The following is a 22,660-nucleotide window of genomic DNA, read 5'->3' as shown; positions in this document are numbered from 1 at the left end:
GTCGCTCACGTAGTCCGTTGCAAGCACCCTCTATAAAAAGAAGACAAACGGAAACAATACAGCATGGAAATAGAGCAAGGGGAAGGACGCGTTGATGACGGCGCAGAGATACAACTATTTGAGCTTGATGGATGTCCGTGTTGCAGCTGCATAATTGAAGGCGCGATGGCGCGAGGCGTGAAATCCGCAATGCTCCTCAGATTCTGGAGGCTAGTTAATAAAAATGAGGCCCGATTACGTGTTCCCTATCTTTGGCTGTGTTGCTCACTCAGCCCTTACAAATGCGACTAGCGAAAACAAGAAATACAAGCGCAAAATTGAAAGAGAACCAAGGAAATGACGCGCATTAATGACGGCGCAGAGATACAACTATTCGTGCTTGATGGATGTCCGTGTTGCAGCTGCAAAATTGAAGGCGCGATGGCTCGAGGCGTGAACTCGCAATGCTCCGTTCTATGCTGTCAATGAGGTGTCGCTCAGAGTCTGGAGACTAGAAAACGAGGCCCGATTACGTGTTTCCTATCTTTGGCTGTGTTGCTCACTCAGCCCTTACAAATGAGACAAGCGAAAGCAAGCAATACAAGTCCAAAATGGAAAAAGAGCAAAGGAAATGACGCGCGTTAATGACGGCGCAGAGATACAACTATTCGTGCTCGATGGATGTCCGTGTTGCAGCTGAAAAATTGAAGGCGCCATGACGCGAGGTGTGAAATCTTCGGCTGTGTTGATACCTCATTTTTCTTCTCTTTTTTTCAAATTTGATGTCTGATTCTTGTTTTAGGATGTATTAAATCTTTTTGTAAGATATATACTAAGAGATGTAGTAAGGCGAGTACATATAAACTTCAAAAGTCCCTCAGTAATCTGAATATTTGAGCAGAACTAAATCGGCTGTGCAAGCAATGCAATACTGTTCTGATGGTTGACTTTTAAGAAAGAGGGGAATACTCGGCACCCAAAAAAATACGTCAAGCGACACTTGAAAACTCCCTAAAAGGCTGACGGAAGTATATTTCTCCAGCTGCGAGTCAACAACCGTCTTTTCAGGGTGCGGAAGTCTCGGCGCACCGAAAAAATTAAAAAAAGGCGAGAAGCCATTCAAAAATCGGCGGCTCCAACCTGCATTGACTTGCAAAACTCAGCGAGGGAGGTAACACCCGTCTGTTCGATTCGAAAGCACCGAGCTTGGAAATCACGGTTTTCTCCATTTTCAATTATTCATGCGACTTATTTTTGTAATATTATGCTCGGAATTACGTCTTGAATAATCGCGGAATAAGAGGAAAATGGGGTCCCGAATGAAGAGCTTCCATCGCCCCAGGCTACAGCGCATAAATTACTGCTAATGCAGCCGTTTCTTTCTCGATCGGTTGCTTCGCATTTGCGGATTTTGAAAATTTGCACAAGAAAAAAAATGAGGAAAATAAGACAAAAGAGAGGAGAGAGGAGAGGAAATTGGGAAATAAGCGGAGAGTTATGGTTTTTATAGAATGCGCCAACCTCATGATTGATGATGAAAACTCAATATTCACGATCAAGGAAAGCGGAGGTGCAAAGTTGCAACTTAAAATTCAACTTCACAACTCCAAAATTTATGCAGTAGCTTCAGTAGAATCAGGAAGGCTTACCGCATGGGAGTGTTAAAAAAATAGCCTAAATTTTTGACATCCTTATTACATAGGGCAACCCCTAGAAAGGGTACTTTAATATAGTATAGGCACTGTCCTTCCCTCCCCACAATAGGAGGACAGTGATTATACTGTAAATATATATAAAAATTTATGGAAATAATTTATATAATTATTAATGATATAATATTATTAAATATATAATTTAGATTTAAATATTTACTAATTAACTATACTTTCCTAATATTTACTCCCTAACTCGATGCTCATTCAAGGGTGCAGAATCCTGAAAAAGGATTAAAACCTCTCATGATTTTAAAATGAAATAGCTTCATTCTATCAAATATTCCCCATTAGTTTTCGATCGTCTGGCAGCACTGGAGGGTGGAGCAGTGGTGGTTGCAGGACTGAGGAACGGATTAAAATGTAGGTCAGAAGGTGTGCAAACAAATGAATTTTTCTCGGTGCGGTGACCTCTTGCGGCCTCCATGTCACACCCTCATCCGGAATAAGTCACTTCTCGGCCGAGGAGTGTCACGCCTTGCCCACTCTTCCCATTTCCGGGTTGCCTTTTATCTGTCTCACCGTCCGAATCCTTTCTATGTCTCCCGACTGTAAGTGAAATAATTCTGCGCTTTCTTCACAACTTATTTCTATTCATATTAACGCTGAGTGCATTTCCTCATAATTAGTATCTTTCTTCAAATATCGAAAAAATCTAAACCGATTTAGGCGTGTGCCGATATTCACGCTCTAATTGGTTACCATTTTTATTCTTTACCACGGTTTCAAACGGGGAAGTATCGATACTCGTTCATTCACGCCTCGTCAATGCTATTTACTGGTCCGTTGGGACGCAAACGGCGGCTGAAGAATGACGAGATGGTTCATTTTTGAGTAGCTTGCCTTGTAGTGCAAAAACTCTAATTTTTATCGTTATCTTCACCGTATCAAAAGACAAACAACATGAGACTTTGTCCGAGATTCCAATTCACCTGGAGGCAAAATAATATTTCCATCGGACACCAATGAGAACGACCGTGACATTAATCGAGGAATTCCCTTGAATCGGGGTTAATCTGGATTTAAAACGGAAGGCCGAGGTCCGAAAACGGGAACGACTGAAGCAACTCCCAAATGAGAGACCGAAATCCGAAAATACACGTTTTTCAATCATTTGGGAAGAATCGAAACCATATTTAACTTGTACTCTATTTTTACCGTCGTAACATTGATTGCGAGACACGCTGGTTCTTTCAGGAGAGGTTTTTTTTTTAACCCCAAGTGACGCGTGACTTGAGGGAGCTTTTTTTATCCAGTCCTCTTTGTTTTTTATTTTGTCCAAGTGAAGGTAATCGTACCCCTTCGGTACCCCCGACTTCGGTATCACCGAATTTACCTCGTGAACGGTCACGTTTATTTTCCTTTGAGGAAAGAAATATTATCGGTACAATAATTCGTCGTATCCCAGACGCAGGAACGTAACCCTATTATAAGGTTGTAAAATTGGCTCATACAGTTCAATTTTTTACAAGAGAATACCTGTGAAATTTGTTTTCAAAATTTGTCTGATTTTCGTATGAGATCAGGGAAAAAGTCAGTGAAATTCTCACAGAGAAATGCCTAAGATTCTGCCGGTAAAAATGCAATTTGTGAGGGTAAATCGGGCAAAATTGAAATATGGTTATGTTCTTTCGTGAAGAACCTCGTGAATCGTGAGTCGGATGTTATTTTATAATCCCTTGCAGATCCGTCGTTGCATTCGCGGCGGGAGTATCATGTGCTTTGTGCAATGTGCATTGTGCAATGTGCATTACCTGAAATCAATTTCAATAGCATGGCAGGCTGCTGGAGGCAAGAGCGTGTGAATATTTGATGTTTTCTCCGGGGCAAGCCGCAGTCATGAATTTGCAATCAGCGGTGAGTTACACCCGCCACCCCGATCCGACCCTGATTCCTCCCGAGTTCACTGAGTTTTCAGCGGCTTTAAATTTAGGTCGACCGCCGGCCGTTGGTGAGGAAGTCGGGGAACTCTATGGGAGTGGGAGATTGGTATTGTATTTTGCTCCAGCCACTTGTACATATAAAATGTTAATCGTTTCAATAAGGTCTGACATCGGCGTACGGTGAATCGAGTCAATAGGAGAGGTCGGATAAAGCTTGGAAACTTTAAACCCTTATAACTCCGTTCAAACAAAACTTTGAGATTCTAAGAGTGGTTACAACGGTTTTCTCGTGAAATTGCCCTCTGGAAGTACCCATCGTTTTTTGTACGAGTAATTGGATGAAATGAACATCAAAATTTGCAGTTTTAGTCAAAAATTTCATGTCTGACCTCTCTAATTGACTCGATCCATTCTGCGGCACAGGGAGAGACGATCGTAAGAATCTCTTACATCCCGGCTGAGATTGGTACTCTGATCAGTCCGATAGATCGATGACATTTCATAGAATTTTCCAAGGCTGTGCATCCAACTCGTTACAAATTATCGAGAATTTGATTTTGAATATGTATCGTTCAGTATTGTTATTTTGAGTCATGTCAGGTTTCTCATCCCTCATGTTTTTACCTATCGTTAATGTTTTCGATGCTTAATTATTATCAAACCCCCCACTCCCCGAAAAAAATGTCCTTCGTTGTGCCCGATTAATCATCGATAGTCGAGTTATACCCCCGAATGACGGGGTCGTTGGTCATTTTTTCTTGTTAACGACGAGGGATCGCCGACACAGAGACGAGCGTTAATCCGATCGCAGCCGGGGGGGGGGGGGGGGGGCGTAAAAAAGTGGAGAAAAAGAGAAAAAAACTGACGTACCTGGGATCCGAATTAATTGCGACCGACGGGCTTTCTACCGTGCTAGAAAAACGCCGTATGAACCTTCAGGCGTTGCCAAATTTCCTTTGATAAAACACGAATTTCCTGGTAAACATATGGTAATTTTCCTTCAAATTTTTCAGATAATGTTGTTCGCAATTTCATCTGAAGTTCCTGAAAATTTCAGGTGAAAATATTCATAACTTTCCTAAAAAATAAATTATTTTATCAATGGAAATTTGGCAACTCTCGGCTGTCCATACGGCGTTCTTCCTTAGCACGACAACATTGCGCGATGTCATGACCCGTCAGTGTCGGTCCACGCAACCGGAGCCCACCCGGGAAATACGAGTATTTTGGGTGAATTTCCCGCGAGTTAGTTTCACATGAAAAATAAAGTCGTCAAACCTCAATAAACTGAAAAACATGATCTTTACGTAGCATTATTTACGAGACTTCGATACATCATAATATACCCATACTGTATGCATTAATTAAAAGCTGAGTCACGAAATTTCTCATGAGAGGTCACAGCGATGACGGGCAGTTTACGGGACTCAAAACTAGGAATTAATCATAATCCATCCTGAAATAGTCGTTCATCAATCGACAGCGAATAATGGCCAACGCAAGTCAAATTTAAACCTAAAACCTAACCTCAAATCTTAATTTTTCACTTTTCGCAATTTCGCCTTCATGTCTACGGGTCGGCAAAAACCGAACCAACGTGCTGAAAGATTCGCATCCCCAAAGATTGAAAGCAGGCGTTCAGCGTGTTTTCCGATGCTCTGAACGACGCAGGCTCCAAAAACGAAGTTGCTTTCCTGTCTGGGTAGGCCAGTGCGTGGCGTCCATAGGTTCGCAGTGTTCGCCGAACACCCTAAAATATTTTGAAACAATTAATAAATTATGGCTAAGAATGTGGGAAGCAATACAGAATACAGAATAGTAGATCGCAAATAAGTATCGGGCGCTTGGCTTCCGACAGCGGCATGTGGCGCGGCGGAGAGAGAAAATCCTGTGACGCGTGGTCCGCACCGGCTACCGAACCTGGATGATCTGCGTACGGTGAGGAGAGAGAACCTGGGTGCAATGATGAAGGGGCAAAGGGTACACGAGAGAGGAGAGGCACCGGCGCGCGGCGCAGAGCGGAGCGTGAGCATTGGGTTCGGAGACGAGTGCGGACCGCGCTCGCGGAGGGAACACAGCAGAGAGAAAAGGGAGGGGAAAAGAACGAGAGAGGAGAGCCGCTCATCAGTCCAGCTGTTTCCTATAGCAGTGGTCCGCAGGGGTTTGCGAACCGCCGAATTTCCTCTATGCCGCGATTCGCCCTCCGCTTCCCCCCCTGCGCCTGCGGGCCGCATCTCCCAGTTTCCCAGTCTCCCTCTCCCACCTCTCTCTGCAGGTGCGTGTTGCGAAAATACGTTATCATTTAACAAAATAAATTACAGGAAAACGATCGGTAAAAAGAACAAAATTTCAATGACAATTTACCGGCACAATTTTCACCAGAAAGGGTTAAAATCGTGTTCTTGCGGCTTCATTTTTTAAAAAGTTTCCGGGGGAGGCCCCCCGAACCCCCCTTTAAGGAAGGGGAGTGAACCTTTCTGACCCCCCCCCCCCCCCTAAAGTTAACACTCCTACCGAACGCCTACCGGATATAGTCACGCCACGCCACTGGTAGGCCCGCTCGGTTTTTTCGTGGGATGCGGCAGAGGAGATGGCTGCAAATGTTGGGGAATTAAGGGTAACTTGACAGATGATTGATGCGTGGTCGAGACCTCAAACTTATGGACAATTGGACACGACATCGCACCGTCAAGGCGGCGAAAAGTCTACTCGCGCTGGGTTCCCTATCGCATGTTGTCTTTTCCACCAGGAAATAAGATCGTCAGACCCAACTGAAAGCAACATTTTTGTCGTATTTCATTCGTTCGAAGGAAAACTAACGAATATAATCTCTTGGAACTTCCCCAGGGGGCTGATTGTTGAAACTGATAGACAAAGCGATAGGCATAAAAGAGAAAGGTAAAATGGAGCGATCTTTCTAGTGGAATTGGGTGGTTGCAAAAACAATAGAGGTAAGTTAATAGAATGGACTTACCAACGGGAACCCACGAGAGACCTCATTTTTAGTCCATCACTTTTCCCTATAGTCGACAACAAGCACCCGTCTTAACCAATAGGCTCGCTCCATCTTCCCCAGATCCTCTTTGCCTATAGCTTTGTCCATCAATTTCAATAATCAGCCCGCTGATTTCCCTTCATCCTACACAGGACGGTGTATGCACATGTAAAACGAAAGCGCTCCTTGATTTTTCTTGGAAAGATATCAATCAAGAGCGGATTTTTTGAAAGGTGCGGCAATGGATCTCAGTGGCGTGCCGTGCTTTGCGATACATCGATTGATCTGCCATTTAAACCTATGGGAAAGGATCGATAAACATGGTGTTCGCAACGAACACCTTAATAATCGATTCTTGATCACAGTTTCAAATGAGGAAATATCGATAATCAATCATTCACGCTTCCTGTCGCTTCGCCACTGATGGATTTAAGCGTTTTTTATGACTCTGATCGTGGCTAATCGGACGGAGGGTCCTTCTGTCGAGGACCGGGGAGGCCGTAAGCGTCAGAGTCAGACCTGGCACCGTTGAGACAATAAAGCCCCGCCACACAATGCGCGCGGGGGAGGGGGAGAGGGGCGTGGGAGGTCCTGCGGGAAATCAAATGGAAAAATAAAATAGATTTTCCAAACTGTTTTCTAATTTGAGCGACTTGTGCGGTGGCGCTCATGCAGTTGAGCGATTGCACGTCCCGAACGAATCCGTGCGAGCTCTTGGGCTCCTGTTGCCGAGTTTCTCTGTCAGGTCGCCGATTCCAAACCAGTTTTTCAAGACATCGGTTGTTTGGCACAAATCGTCGTTTCCCTTACAAAAGAACGTAACTACACATTAATATTGCCAAATTTCCCCTCGCAAAGTGTATTTTTACCAGGAGAGCCAGTTTTTCAAAACATCGGTTGTTAGGCACAAATCGTCGTTTCCGTCTCTAAAAGAACGTAACTACATATTAATATTGCCAAATTACCCCTCGCAAATTGTATTTTTACCAGGAGAGCCTTGGGCATTTCTTGCTGAAAATGTCACTGATATTTCCCCCGAGATCATGCAAAAATCAGAAAAAATTTGGACAAAAATTACGCCGGCACATTCTGGTAAGATAATTGAATTCTTTGTGTCAATTTTACAACCTCGGAATGGAGGTACGTTCTATCGGCTGGGAAACGACGAACGAATCAAAATAACAGCATCTATTCGAAATGTGAATCGATTTTCCGAACCGGTCAGCAATTAAATTGGCAAACGATTGTAATTAAATAATTTTTCCTAAGTCTCAATCCTGAATTTAAAAAATTTAACGGCAATGAAGTCATATATGATAGTTCCATCATTTCTGTTCTAAAAATTAAAGGCTCGATTAAACGGAAAATTAACCCTTCGCTGTCAATAGGTCAGCTGCGCTTGTCACAAAATCGAGTTTTCATGGTTTGAACTTGCTCAGGGAAAGCAAAGTCCGTCCAAACACCAATATTTAACTTTCTATAAGTACAACCGAGATATTACTCTTCGAAAAACTGGTCTTATAACGTCATCCACCGGGTATGATGCATACATATTTTCCCTTGAAATTTTCTCTGTTCGTCCGTCTTTTACGTCGAGGAACCAGTGCAAACGTGTGTTTCACCGTTTCAAATTTCAGACACCAGTAAATTTTCCATTTTGCTCTGACACCGACGGAAAAGCAAAGAGCAACGCCACACAGTGGATCGAGTCAATCAGAGAGGTCGGACATGAAATTTTTGACTAAAACTGCAAATTTTTATGTTTATTTCGTCACATTTTGAATTTTAAGGGGTGCATCCAAAGGAAAATTTGACGAGGAAACCAATGGAGCCACTTTTAGAACCTCAAAATTTTGTATAGACGGAGTTATGAGCTTTTAAAGTTTTCAAATTTCGTCCGACCTCTCCATGTTGTCTCGATCACTGGAAAAAAAACAAGCAGGAAGCTCCAACGCATTGGCGTCGGAGAGCGGCTCTGGGGGCAGTAGTTGTAGTCAAGAATGAGGGCCTAGACACATTTTGTCATTGATGTACAATCCGACAACTGTCGATTCATGTTTTGTAACTTAGCAGATTTACGTAGCCGGTGTATAAATGTGTATTGGGCTTTGATATGGCGAATACATGGCATTATCACTTGTTGTATACTTTTAATTTTGAAAGCTCTTTGGAGGTCCGCTTCCTAAAAAATCTCTGGTTGATAAGTCGTTTAGCGAGGCTGCAAAAAATTTGCATTTTTATATCTGAAAGTGTAGGTATTGGTTTTTTGTATAATTGTTTTTTTGGATTGCTGGAAAAGTAACGCATACTTCTATAATTTAGGACTGAGTCAGGGAAATATAAGGTTCGTTAAATAGTAAATATTCCTAGTACCGTGTGACACTATTGTTAACGAAAAGTTTTTGCAACTTGTCAAAGAGGTTGTTGAATGATCTTCGAATAACTTTTGATGAGCTAGAGGTAATGGTTCTATCTGCAGCTCGTGGACTTCTGTACGATATTGTCCAGAATCATCTGAATTTTCAAAAAGTGTCCGCTTGTTCGATACCCAATTTGCTCATTCATGCATACAAGGAGAAGCGCATGAAAGCTTTAGCAGACATTTTGGAGATGAATCAAGAATTAGATGAAGAATTTATGACTTAAATCACGGCACCTTAATCACGGGATGACCTTAATTACGGCAACTATTTATTGTCCATGAGATGCAGATGGTTCCATTTCCCTAGCTCATCAAAAGGTATTCGAAGATCAATTTCATCAGCCACCCGTACGAACCACGTTTCTAGTGACCCGTACTTGCTTCGCACGTATGAAACATACAATCAGAGAAAACAGAATTCATCTTACAATAATCAATAATCAGTAGGACATGAATCGTTGCGATGTATAATACGACATTATAATGCGGCATTACTATTGTAATTCATTTTAATGGATTAGGGGCATTATAAATCATTATTGCCACGTCGGAATGAAATGTTGTAGACTGAATTGAAAAGCATGTTGGCAAAATTTATTATAAAAATAGTATAACATGTAGGTACATAACATAAAGGTAATACAAATTAAATGATTAGAGCGTGTATATTTCATTACATTATAGGTATATTACAATCATTTTTGTCATTGTTGGAAATTTTGATAGTTTGAAATTTGATAGTTGATAGTTGATAGTTTGAGAGTTGAAAATTTGGTTATTTTATTTAGTTAAGGTGATTCGATAGACGCCATATTTTGTGTCAGAATGGCATGCGACATATCCCATCAATTGGTTCCATTTTTTCATTTACTCATCATTTTTCTCCAATTTTAAGTTTCGCAATTCTGTTTTCAGGAGACTAAAGCACTCACTTATCAATTTGTATATTTATATTGAGTTAAGGGTAGAGACGTATTCCTCACCGGAATTGAGGAATGGAGGTGTTACAGTAAGTCCGGCATTAGGTTCCATTTCGACATCAGCGACGATCAACGCTACGATACTGGAAGCCAGTCTTCCGATATTAAATCCCTAGCGGGGAAGAAAAAAAATGCCTAGATTTCGCTAAAAATCCCTAAATCCCCAGATTTGCTCAAATATACTTAAAAAATCCCTAGATTTTGCAAAAAGCGCCATTTTTTATGAAGAATCATGATGTCATTCGATGTAGCGATTTGCAATATTTAAATCTGATTGGCTCGTTTGAATTTTGGCGCTCTCTGAAAGCAGTGCTAATCCAGACCAATAAAATGAAAGAATATTAGTTGATTTCTTATTATTAACAGGTTGAATGCAGTTGAATGTCAAGTACATCGAAGGACGCAATCGTTTTAATTTCCGGCTTATTTGCGGGGAAAATAGTGTTGCCAAAAAGGCCTACAAAATATAGATGAAAAAATGTTTTCGATTGTCGAAGCTAGAATTGAGGTTAAAAAGTTGATTTTTGGTAACTTTACCTCATCAAAAAAAAATCCCTAGATTTCCTGAAAAATCCCTAAATCCCTGGAAATTCCGGAAAATCCCTAAATCTAGGAATAAACCCTTAGACATCGGATGGCTGTTGGAAGCATTAGAGTCAACATTTGAAACGCTGCTGCAGAATTTGCCGGGAGTATAATCGAGTGTTGAAAGTCAGTAGAATTGAACAATGTAATAATTGCTTTCCGAAATAAGCGTTATAATAAAAAAACCACGAATCTGAACTGTTAATACTGGAACACACCTTCTGTAAATGTACCTTGCGAGAGATAAGTAAAAAAATAGATGTACTGGAGGAGAAGTGCTTCTCCACAGAGTTTGAAGAAGGAAAAAAAATGCCCAAATTTACTTACTTCAGCATTTTCGGCAAAATCACTGCAATTTCCGAACCTTTTTCTGGCCAGGGGCCAAAATTAAATGATTATGAAGGGCCACTTAGATGTTGTAGATAAAAATAGGACTGTTGAAAAAGTCGCCGTTTTCAATAAATATGTTCCCGGAATGGAAAAAACAGCTCACAAATAAAAGCAAATTGCCATAGAAACTTCTTCACGAAATCACACACACAACGAAGAACGAGGCGCTACAGACGAGTCCGTCCAGGACAAGTTAAAAAATTCCCATGAGCGAGTGCCGTAGGTTAAGGGCCCGTTCGCCAAAACTAATCGGAACTGTATGAATGAATTGCTCCTTTTAAAAATCAAAACAATATCGAATTGCGATATATTACACAGTTAAGATAGGGCTATGTCCTGTCGTAAGCGGCGACATACAGTCGATATCATTTCAATAATCGCCCCAATGGCCACGATAGTTGTTAGACGTTTACGGTTTCCCTGGTAACCTTTGTTTGCTATCAGCTGATATCGAGTAATTAACTAGGAAGCTCCAACCCAGTGGTTAAAGCTTCCTTAACCGCGAAAACTTTAAAATTCAAATTTTCAAATTTTGAACGTAAAGTACATTTTTTCCATCACGAGATAAAAGCACAAACAAGTTTTGAATTATTGACTGTATCACCATGATTCCAAAAATACAATACACAACATAGCATTGACTAACAATAAAACAGTATGCAATAAAATAAAGTCATGACAAGGAACATAGCCGAAAATGGCGCCGATTCCCATCAACCAACGCGCGGTCTCTACAATGTAACATGCTGCATTGATACTCCCCAGCTGGGACCGTCCGGAATAGCAGCTCTAGTGCAAGCACCAGAGCCGCTAAAACACATTGGATCTAGAGTCCAGACTCTTGAAAACATTGACAAGAAAAAGGACTCTTGATTCAATCAGATTTAAGCTTGAATCAAAAGAAAATCCGCTCAAATTAAGAGGCTTGGTTCTTGATTTAAGCTTAAATCTGATTGAATCAAGAGTATTTTTTCTTGTCGATGTTTTTAAGAGTCTGGACTCTAGATCCAATGTTTTTTTTCCAGTGATCCACTGTGCGCCAGTGGCATTTCACATGTACAGCTAAGTACGTTCTTTATCCAGCAGAGTGATTGTCATGAACTGGAGAAAATTGAGAGCTGGGCAAGAGGGACTCCTAGTCCCGTTGTCTGTCCCCGGCCAGAGCTCTCCTCGTGACAAGCTCAGCGCTGGGATTCGAGTGATCCCTTGCATCCCCGAGCTTCGTCACCGCCGGCGCCGGCAGTGGGAAGGGATTTCCCCATTCTTCGAAATGATGCAAAATCAAGACGGGATCGAATGAGGGATGCAGACCCATCAACTCCTGATCCGCCCCTCGGAGAATAGTTAACTTGATCTATCATCCCCTCACGTTCGAATCTGCGCAATAATAGAGTTTCTACGAGCTCCCTGCTTTGGCAATCCATCCAACCTATATTCCGCGCAATTTCGCGGAGAATGTAGATTTTCTCTCTGTATTTCTATTTCATTGTGTTCGTCGCATGAGATGATAACACAACCTCTGGTGCCACCAGTATTGTTCGAAATCCACACAAAATGTACACATGACTCCAGTTTTTTCAGAAGGACGCAAATATAAACATTTATAACCCCCGGCATACTTTGCTGAAAATATCCAGAGTGGCCTTTTGCATTTGCCGGGTGTCTACCCTCAGTAATGATAGGAAAATCTGAAAATATTAGGAAATTCAATGTCACCAGGAAAACTCGGAAATTTTTCGTGGATCCGGAAATTCCAATTGCGCCAAACATTTGCAACGTCATGCAGTTCATGGCTTGAAAAAATGACAAACTTGATTCGAACTTATTAAGTACGTTGGTTTGTAAAATCAAATGAGTGTTGATTTATCCAAGTTATAAATAAGGAAATTTCGGTCAAAATATTAGGAAAAATAAGAAAATTCAAAAATTAAAAAAAAAAAATATTTTACGCAACCTTTTAAACGCAAGGCAAGCGCGGTAGGCACTGCCTTACATGAGACCGACTTCATGAGTATGATCATAATGTACACGCCTGGAGAAATACGATACAAAAAGGCGATACATATCGACGGTGAAACTACCAAACCACGTATCTCGTTTGCGGTGTTTAAAAATCTACGCTCACATTTTATTTTTTTGATATAGACCAAATCAATATCATTCCTTGAAATTTTCACAGAATTTTCTCCGCATGAAGAGGAAAAATCACAGAAATTTTTAAGACTGGACGTTAAGTAGTTTTTCATTTAAAAAATAAAGTATGACAGGAAGTCTGCGACGTCGCAAACCGAGATACGTGGTCTGGTACTTTCACCGTCGATATGTGTATGGTGTATCATTCAGGTTGTCCATTCCTGTTGCCAGAAATGTTATTCAGTCAGCATGTAGTTGAGTATTCGAAGCAAGCACACGGTTTCTGCTGGTGGAACCTGATGGCGAGTTCGGACGAAGTTTCCACGACGAAGAAGGAAAGAGAGGAAAGCGAAGGTAAAGATTCATGCAGGTTTAAAAAACCACGACAAAGAGCAGCCACAAAAGCTCATTTTGTGGAATTATTACTGACCGTCGGGGGAACCACAAGGGAGGAAGTAAAAAGGAAGAGCCGGCCCGACCCTACGACAAAAAATAACGATAAAGTGCGGATACAATGATACGCAGTGAAAGAGATCTTAAGAAGCGCAGAGGCCGCCAAGACGCTGGCTTTTACGGCCACCCTTATGCCGCACCGCGCCACCCTTACGTCGCACCGCGCCACCCTTACGCCGCGCCGCGAGCCGGATTCCCTGTCGAAGGGGTTGCTTCGAGGGCGAGGGGAGCCGCTGACTATTGATAATATTCGGGGGCTTGTCGATAGTAAAACCATAGCGGAAAACGATTTACAAGTCACCTGAGGCTTTGAACTTTCGCGCTGTTGTCATATGTACAAACTCGCCTTCTACGCAGGTAGACGCCCCAAAACCGCACCATTGTGTGAGAGGTGAGAGGCCGTCCTTTACGCACGGAAGGCACTTTTCTCAATACTTTACGTCACTGTTAAATCGATCCTAGGGAATATATCTGATATGTTTTCGGCTCCGAAAATTTTGTTTTGATGGTGGGGGGGCCTGTACTGTCGGGGGAACCGTAACCCCCCGTTCCCCCGTCTTTCAAGATTTTCAACCCCTTTAGAGACCGTCTGTTGTGATACAAACAAAAGTCTTTCGGGCAGTACTTAGATGCGCGTATTTCCGAACGTAGGCAGATCCAGACACTTCGAAAGGGAGGGGGCGTAAAGGGGGTCCGAGAGGCTCCCCCTCTCCAGAAATTTTTCGAATTTTTAAAGTATCTTACATGCAGTTTGAGTCAATTTGAGTACCAAATGTAAGCCTACTCCCTTCTTCGTTCCTTCTTTCCTTCCTTCTTTCTTTCTTCCATTTTTCTTCCTTTTTTTTCGAGCAAACGCGGGGAGGGGGTGGGGTGGGGGACGTACGCCTCCCCTTGGATCCGCCTATGTTCTCGAAGCGCACCCTTTCGTAAAAAAAAGAATATCGAGGCCAAGGAAAAAACTTAGTTTTAAAAGAATGATGGAATAGTGCGAGGTCCGCACCAGTCCTGGATTTTTATCAGTTGTTTCAAGGATTCAAAGACATCCCCTTCCCCCTTTCTCCCCAAGGGTAGAGAAAGACGTTGTCCTCCGGCGGGGGAAGGGGGAGGGTGGAAGCTTCGTACCGTGCAATGCAGCACAATCCTTCCTCTCAGATATCCTAGAGTCCCTTTATACTGAGAGTAAAGACAATTCGAATTCATTTCTGATTGGCTTCCGTTTTTTAGGCCTTTACAGTGTCACAAAAAGGAATAAAGATTACATTTTTACCAATTGCAAAGATTATAAACTGGAATGAACCGGGAAATAGGGAGTATGGTAAGGAAAAAATTGAATGAGAGAGGGAACTGAGACAGGAAGTCGGGAATAGGTTGATCAAAGATTATAAAAAACGTCCGATTTGTGTAATCTTTATTCCCGTTTGTGATATCCATAAGCCGCGTTGTCTCGCAACTCTCTCCATAAAGGGATTCGACAAAATCCCCGTTTGTGGTGTAGCTGGCAACGCAGAGGGCTCTGGCAGGTTCCTCCCTTCTGCTTCGCTTTTTAATGAAGACCGGTCGGTAAAGCCGGGCTTTTTTTAACAGCCGCGCTTGAAATTTATGACCGCACGTCTGCTCGTGGCTCGGATATTCCCTTAAGTCCAGCGGGGACTCGCCACCCGACACCGTGTTTCTGTCTTCTTTACATTTCCTCCCCAGACAAACGACACGTAAAAGCTCAGCATTTCGTTTCGTTTGTTTCCTCCATTACTTTTTCACGGCAGAACAGAGCCGTTTAAATGGAAAGTTTAGCCGATTCAAAGCCTCGAGACGCTCATGATTAATGAACACGAGTTGCCGCAGTAGAAGACCTCCGAATTTGATATTTTAAGGGCGGCTATGCGGACGGAGAAATGGGCGTCGTTCGCCAAAGGTGATCTATCTGCCTCTAGATGTCACAAAAATGGCGTTAGCGACGCGATTTTATTATGTACGGATATTATCCTCTCCAAAACTCCCGGCGTAAGTGGTAGTTGTTAGTATTAGTGTAATGAATACCAAAAATATAATTGTGTCAATTGATTCAATTATTATTATCTCTATATGTTTTTCTAATGTCTCCGCCATTTCAATCACATTTTGCGACGGTAAAAAAAATATGACGCTCGCACATCAATGTTGCAATAGTATAGTAGAGTTTGTTTATTTTATTGAGGCTCTTTTGCAACTTTGGCCGTTCACACCTCTACAATTGAAGTACAGGTTTTGTTACAAAATAGATAAATCGTTGGAGTAAAAGAAAATGGGGGATAAAGCATTTGAGCGTAAAGTTACCGTCTACCTAACGATGAATGAAATAAATGGCTACGAGGCGGGAGCTTTTTCTCCATAAATTAGAGATTCGATTTAAGTGTTGCAGAAAGCAATTTCGGTAGCCGAGTGGATTTAATTATGCGCCAATGAAGCAATTCTTTCCTTTGGTGGGCCGAAAAGTTTCCCGCCTTTCGATAAGTTGGTCGGAAGTTGAGGCAGACTTTTCCCGGTAAAATATCCACCGTTAAAGGAGGTGCTCCCGTCAGTGGCGTGGCGTGAAGGATCGATTGTCGATATTTCTCCATTTGAAGCTGTAGTAAAGAATCGATTATCAATGTGTTCGTTGCGAACACCTTGATAATCGATTCTTTTTCATAGATTTAAATGGCAGATTATTCGATATATTTATCGATATTCGCAAAGCGCGCCACGCCACTGGCTCCCGTAGCCCGTCGCCGGGTAACTCGAAACTTCAAACGTCATTTCCCCGATTTAGATTCAAACTTCTGATAACCCCTCTCAGCCTCAAGTATCTTGCGTCGCGTTTTTATGAACTGTTTGATTTGGCCCGCTCCCCGCATTAAATTGCGATTTCGTCCCCGCCGAAAGCTCCGACGGAGTTCGCTAAACTTTCAAAGGTAATCACGACTTTTCAAATTAACGGAAGCACTCTAAGAACGCCGAGTTTATTCTCGGCCGAAAAACTGAGTAAGTGAAAGAAAATGCACTTCTTGGAGAAACTTCGATTCATGGTGCTCAGCTAAATTTTCGGTGAACTATGTCCCCAACTCTACTGGTCTTTTGATAACGATCTCCCAAATATTTTCTCATCGATCTCCACCGTGAATCTTTCATCCTCCCAAACGGGTCCGAGCGTTCCCGAAATTTCAATGAATCCGAACTGGGATTTCTGAGAATCGGTTTAATGGGTCCTGAACCAAATCCGAACATTTTCTCTGAGTCCTCTAACGTAGCTTTGAAAGCCCCGAAATTCCACTCGAAGAGAGGAGCTCGTCGTCAAAGTTACCGTTTTTGTATGCAAACAGAAATGACGGTGACTGGCGGGGGGAGGAGAGGGGGTCGTCCATTATCCCCCCTAGCCGGCGCACCCCTCCATTGAGACGGAGGGAAATTTCCTTTCAATTTGTCGCTCGGTTTCCTCAATGAAGTATCGAACTCGTCGTGAGCCCGGAACGCGAAACTCCAAGTGGTGAGTAATTAAATATGAATCGGTTCATTTGCAGTCCTTAATCACTCGGCCAAGCTACCCTCAAAACGCGCTCTCGAGTCATTGTTGCCAACCGCAGTTCCTCACCAAGCGCCGGGGTAATATTCTAGGGTGAGCCGAGGGAAGGAGAGGTATAAATTTATCGCTGTCCTTTGTGCATGATGCCCAGGATCTGAAAAAACTGGGAAATCCTGAACTAGCCTCCAAAATTAGCCCTGGGTGTCTATTAAAACAGGCAGGCCAAAAATCGATACATCTTCAGTACATTCCCAAGAAGTTCAGCACTTCCTCGACTGAAAAATGCAGTACTTTCTCAGAACCTCCATTTGACGAAATTTTGAGAATTTGAAATTCTCGCTCGAATTGCGACAAAAATCACGTATAGCCGTAAAATTTCATTGGCGGCTTGAAGTTTAACTGATTGCACAATCGCGATCTTGCTGGCGAATTCTACCCCAAGGATCGACTTGCAGGGATTGCATACTTTCCATGCTTTATTAAAAAACATGCGTGGTATGAAGGAAAAAATACCGGACCTTCTGTGGAATTTCTGCAGTTTCTCAGTATTTCTAGACCGCCCTTAAAAAATCATTTTTATTTTTGAACTTTTCGGAAATTCTGGAGTTGGAGATGCCCGGGCAAATTACAGACATGTCCATATTCTCCCTAGCCCAGTGGTCTATTTCCTCTCATTCCACAAACATTTTTCTGCACCAGGAAAACTTTCCTTATCGATTGGATCCACCGTGCACCGCACAGTGGATCGAGTTAATAGAAGAGGTCAGACATAAATTTTTTGACTAAAATTTTAAATTTTGATGTTTATATAGTCATAAAGTCCATTTCAAGGGGCATTTCTGAAAGAAAATTTTACGAAAAACCCAACAAAATTACTCGTAAACTTCTCTGTTTCATATTTTTGAAAATACAAGCTTTCAAAGTTTCTAGATTTTGTCTGATTTCTCTTATTGACTTGGTCCTCTGTGCGCCGTTGGGGCTTTTGCACTATGACGTCACGAGAACGTTTTCAAGTCGGCGGAAGGACGAGCGCAAATACTCGACCGACACCGAGACGCACGGACGTATGTTTCATTTGGACGTATTTCTGCCAAAAGGAACTATGCGCTTTATGACGTGAGCCTTGTTATGCGTATATTCTTACAAGTCTCAGGGCTCAAGTCTTAATGCACATAGTTCCGTTTTGCAGAAATACGTCCATTTCGAAATGTGGCCTCCCGATCCAATCGGATCTGGGCCGGACTCATCTGGGAGGGATGACGGCTCGGAAGTACCCAGCTGGGTTTTTATTCCGCGTGTTTGCACATCCGCCGGCCGCGGCCCGGGGAAGTGTCACACTCGTTGCTCAGTGTGTCATCGCGAATTCAGGTTTACGTGCGATGTTATGCACACGTATCGTATGATACACGCCGATATTATGTTCCGTGCTCCCGGCTCCCGTGTTTCGCTCCCGTGTTTTATTCGTTTCATCCAGGGGTGCTTTATTGGGCTCCGCGACGCGGTGACCTGGAAACACCATAAATCCTTTACGGCTTTCCCGCCAAGCTCTCGTCCTCCTCAACTTCGTCCGCCCCGGTTGCCGCGCAAAATATTCCCAAAATATTCGTGAGGAAACCTTGTAGAAAAATGCCAAGATAAGATTTCTAAGTGAAGACTTTAAAGTTACCGCCTACCCATACCTTTCACCGCCAAAAAATAAACTAGGAGGTTGTCGGCCAGGTTGGCCTAGTGGTTAGCGCGTCTGACTCTAGGTCCATAGGTCCCGGGTTCGAATCCCGGTGGTGGCGACAAATTTTCATGGAACTGATGAGTGGATCTGTAAGCAGAATTCGCTCGGCCTTAATCCGTGAAAATTTGTAAGCCCGAGCATGGATGTCTACCAAACTCCCTGATGTCTTCGGACAATAAATCGTGCCTGATGGCTGTAGATTCCGAAAGGAATAGAAGCCACTAAACTCTCAATAAAAAAAAAAAAAAAAAAAAAAAAAAAAAAAAAAAAAAAAAAAAAAAAAAAAAAAAAACTAGGAGGTTAGGTATCCCCGGTAAAAATAACGGTTTTTCTTCCAATGTTAAGATGCACGTAATTTTTTTGGAAATACTCATTCTGTGTAGAGATGAGTGTTTTTTATAGTAATTGATTGTCTCAAATGAGAGTATCGTGGAAAAAAGTAAATCAGGCGTCCTAGTCATAATTAAAGTCAGACTTTCTCACCTGGGTCAGCTTCCAGCTAAGTGAAGTTTTGTTACTCTTTTACGCAATTTTATGCATTTAAGTTCTTTATTTTCAAATGCGCGCCTTAAATTAAAGTTGTGTGGAAATTTTTGCACGAAATTTTCATTTCGAACATTCACTCGTTTCAGCAGTCCCATTAAGATGTCATGTATTTTGGTTTTTACCACCGATTCCTAACTTCTTTCTGCGCTGGAAGGTATGGGTAGGTGGTATTGGATACTCCCTTTCGTTGAAGGAGCGACGTCTTAGGCACAGGAAGAAGGGATGAATCAACTTGGGCTCGAAGACACGTTGCGTTGGGCGGTGAAAAACGAGGGAAACGAGGGAAAATGAATAGGTACTCAAGAACGGATTAGTCCAAGGAACGGACCCCCCTCAAGCTGAGTTTCTCCACCCCCTCCCCAACTCCCCCCCCATCGCACGCGCCAAATACCCGTCACAACGCTAACTCGGCTTTCCTTCCAGCTGGTAGGCAGGGACGAGGCGGAGAGGTCGTGGAAAGATAAATCCCGCGAGCTGATTGAATGAATGAGTGAATAATTTCAGTTGTCAGTGAATGAAATTGATTCTAATAAGTTTGATGAAAAGGTAGGGAAAGCGGAAGCCGGAGTGCGTCGACTTTTCGCCCGCCCTTTTTTCATTTCCTGCTTCCACGGCCGGGAACGCCGCGATAACTCAGCCGCCTCCGCCTCCGCCGCCGCCTTCGTTTCGGCTCATGATTTATTCGCCGTTTCGACACCGCCATGTTGTCAAGCGATTGGCACTCCGGCCTCGGACCGCGCTAATTTACAGTCGGAGTTTTTTTCAGCCCCCGTCACGCAATCGAATTACCGGATAATCCCCGTCGAAATCGGAGATAAATAGAGACTCTCCGCAAGTCTCATTTCTTCAGCCCACCCTGGTAAAAATTGGCGATAGGAGCTGCGTTTCAAAATACCATAGGAGTTCTTATAGCCGACTGAAGAAGGCGATAGAAAATCATATAGCTGGCTGTAGAAAGTGGAAAAAATCATACGGCCGGGCTACACGAAGCGATAAAAAATTATACTGCCGGGCTATAGTTCCTATCGCCGAGCTTTACACTTTATCACCTAGCTGGCTGTCGCTTTTTCGCCATCGGCTATAAAAGGTTATAAGAAATTGTGTGCTTTGTAAATCCTTAAGTTTGTACGGAATCACTTTAATATTTACAAAACGCACATTATATTTTCCTTTACTACATATTTCTTTTCATCAATTAAAATGAGAATAATCCATACAGAGTGTGCAAACATTTCAAAGTCATGAGTTGAAAAACGCTGACTACACGAGATTAAATATTAGAGCCTAACACAAAGCGGGCGGCGCACTGGCGCCTACAAACCTAACAGGGATACTTCACGCATTGCGCAATGCGTGAAGTATCCATGTTAGGTTTGTAGGCGCCAATGCGCGTTTTGCGCTGGCTGCCCGCCGCCGCGCCGCGCCGCAGCGTACCACGGCGCTTGAAGCAACTATTTCACACCAGAGGTATTGTACAGTATCATTCAAAAACGCGATCATAATTTTTCAGGATCAAATCGGGACTCATCAGACAGATAACAAGTGGAATTCTAGTAAACGTTGGAGTCAAAAGTAATTCCAAAAAAAAGTAGAATTTAGGAATGACCTGGGGCCGAAATTTGTTGGTCTTGTCACCGTAGTTAAATATACCTAGGACAAGTTTCGACTGCACTTAAGTTCGGCTTATCGCTTCTGATTGGCCGGTGCGGTGCGGGTTGGACTCATTGATGGATGTTGCACCTCCGTGTGAAAGAGCCGACAAAATTTGGTCCCTGATATTGATGATGGCATCCAACCAGCATCAATTTCGAAAGCCTAACCTCAAATCTTTCCGTATGCTCGACCGATCAAGAGCGAAAATATGCTTATGGATGCTGTCAAAGTCGCAACACAGGGTGTCTAGCACCACAATTCGATTTTCCCGATTCTGTCAGGATTTGAGGTCAATCAGAATTTAATCCCGATTTCATTAGGATTTTAGGAAAAATCGGTTGTAAAATCAGGATTTGAGAAAAGTCGGCCATCGGATTGGATGCATTCGCATACGCTTATGCAGAAATTTTAATTTTTCTCCGCAAAAAATCAGGATTTGATCAGGATTTAGAGACATTATGAAATCAGGATTTAGCAGTCAAAAATTAGGATCTCCCAAAATGAAAAAAAAAAAAAAAAACTTGACACCCTGCAACATGATCCTGGAAAAAGGGATCTAAAATAAATTTTCTGAAAGATGTGTGTGTTTTCTGTTAACAGGATGGACGAACGGGCTCGGCGATCACAACAGCGAGCGCCGGCACGAAGGGGTCAAGCGCCAGCTCTCCGTCTCGTCAGATTCGAAACTGCTCGACGAGGACATCTGCGAGGAGACCCGAGTCATTCTCCGGCCCAAGAAACCTCCTAGACCTAAATCCGAAGTGTTCCTTACCTCCAAAGACCAGCAGGCCCATCAACGGCGGACCAAACGATTCTCCGCTTTTGGGGTGAGTCTCTTCCACATCCTTCTCCGCCTTCACCTGTTTTTTCCTAAAGCACCTTCATAGTTTATAGAGAGAGACATTTTCCAAGTAACGTGGATTATCATTCGTAATAACTAGGAGGCAACGCCTGCGGCCGCTGTGCTGTCCGATCCCCAAAGGACGCTTCGCGCTGTCCAAGGCCCGCTCTGCGGAACCCCTTTAAGTTGATCTAAATAGAGCGAGTTTATGTAGGGACTATCCCTGTCTACAACCGCAAAAATCATGAAAATCGACCTGGTAAATCCTCAGAACATTAAACAAAAATAAACGTATACATTTTTAAAATGGGAGAATCACACCTTTAACTCGGAATGTAAAAGAAAACCTGGGTCATATCCAAAATCTGACTAGAGCGGGCTGATCGAAAAACCTATCCACAGCCGCAAAAATCATGAAAATCGGCTCGTAGAACGGTACAATGAATCGTGACAAAAAATGAATATTCAGAGGATTATAGAGCTCATAGCAATACTCGTAATACTAATGATAGTATTGCAAGAAAATGTACTTTTATTGTGTCACAATATGCATAATTCTCACATAAGCTTTTCATCTTTATTTCTTCAACAATCAGCGTGTTAATTTCTCAAATTGCAATAATTCGTATCAACATAGTAAAGATTTCATTAATGGAGAACCTCAGAAGCGCGACCACGGCTTCAAGCGCCTTCAAATCCGACTGATACTTTCCGCTCCGCCTGGGAGTTAGTTTAGTTGCGTAACCTAACCAAACCCAACTAAGGTCACTATTAACCATACGCACTCACGAGTGTGCCAGCTGGTAACCTGTATTCAAGAA

The 22,660-nt window shown here is 42.7% G+C and overlaps 1 protein-coding gene across 4 annotated transcripts in view; it reads left to right on the top strand.

The window, feature by feature from the left end:
• Eip63E (cyclin dependent kinase Eip63E) overlaps positions 1–22,660 on the top strand; it is a 292,468-nt gene that overhangs the window by 256,693 nt on the left and 13,115 nt on the right. For all 4 annotated transcript variants that reach the window (XM_072299760.1, XM_072299756.1, XM_072299767.1 and 1 more), the window contains one exon: positions 21,599–21,825. In XM_072299760.1, the coding sequence (XP_072155861.1) occupies positions 21,599–21,825 (227 nt within the window). The remainder of the gene's footprint in view (positions 1–21,598; positions 21,826–22,660) is intronic.

Source organism: Bemisia tabaci, chromosome 1 (genome assembly GCF_918797505.1).
Source record: "Bemisia tabaci chromosome 1, PGI_BMITA_v3".
Lineage (NCBI taxonomy): Eukaryota > Metazoa > Arthropoda > Insecta > Hemiptera > Aleyrodidae > Bemisia > Bemisia tabaci.
This window is presented reverse-complemented; position numbering and strand designations above follow the sequence as displayed.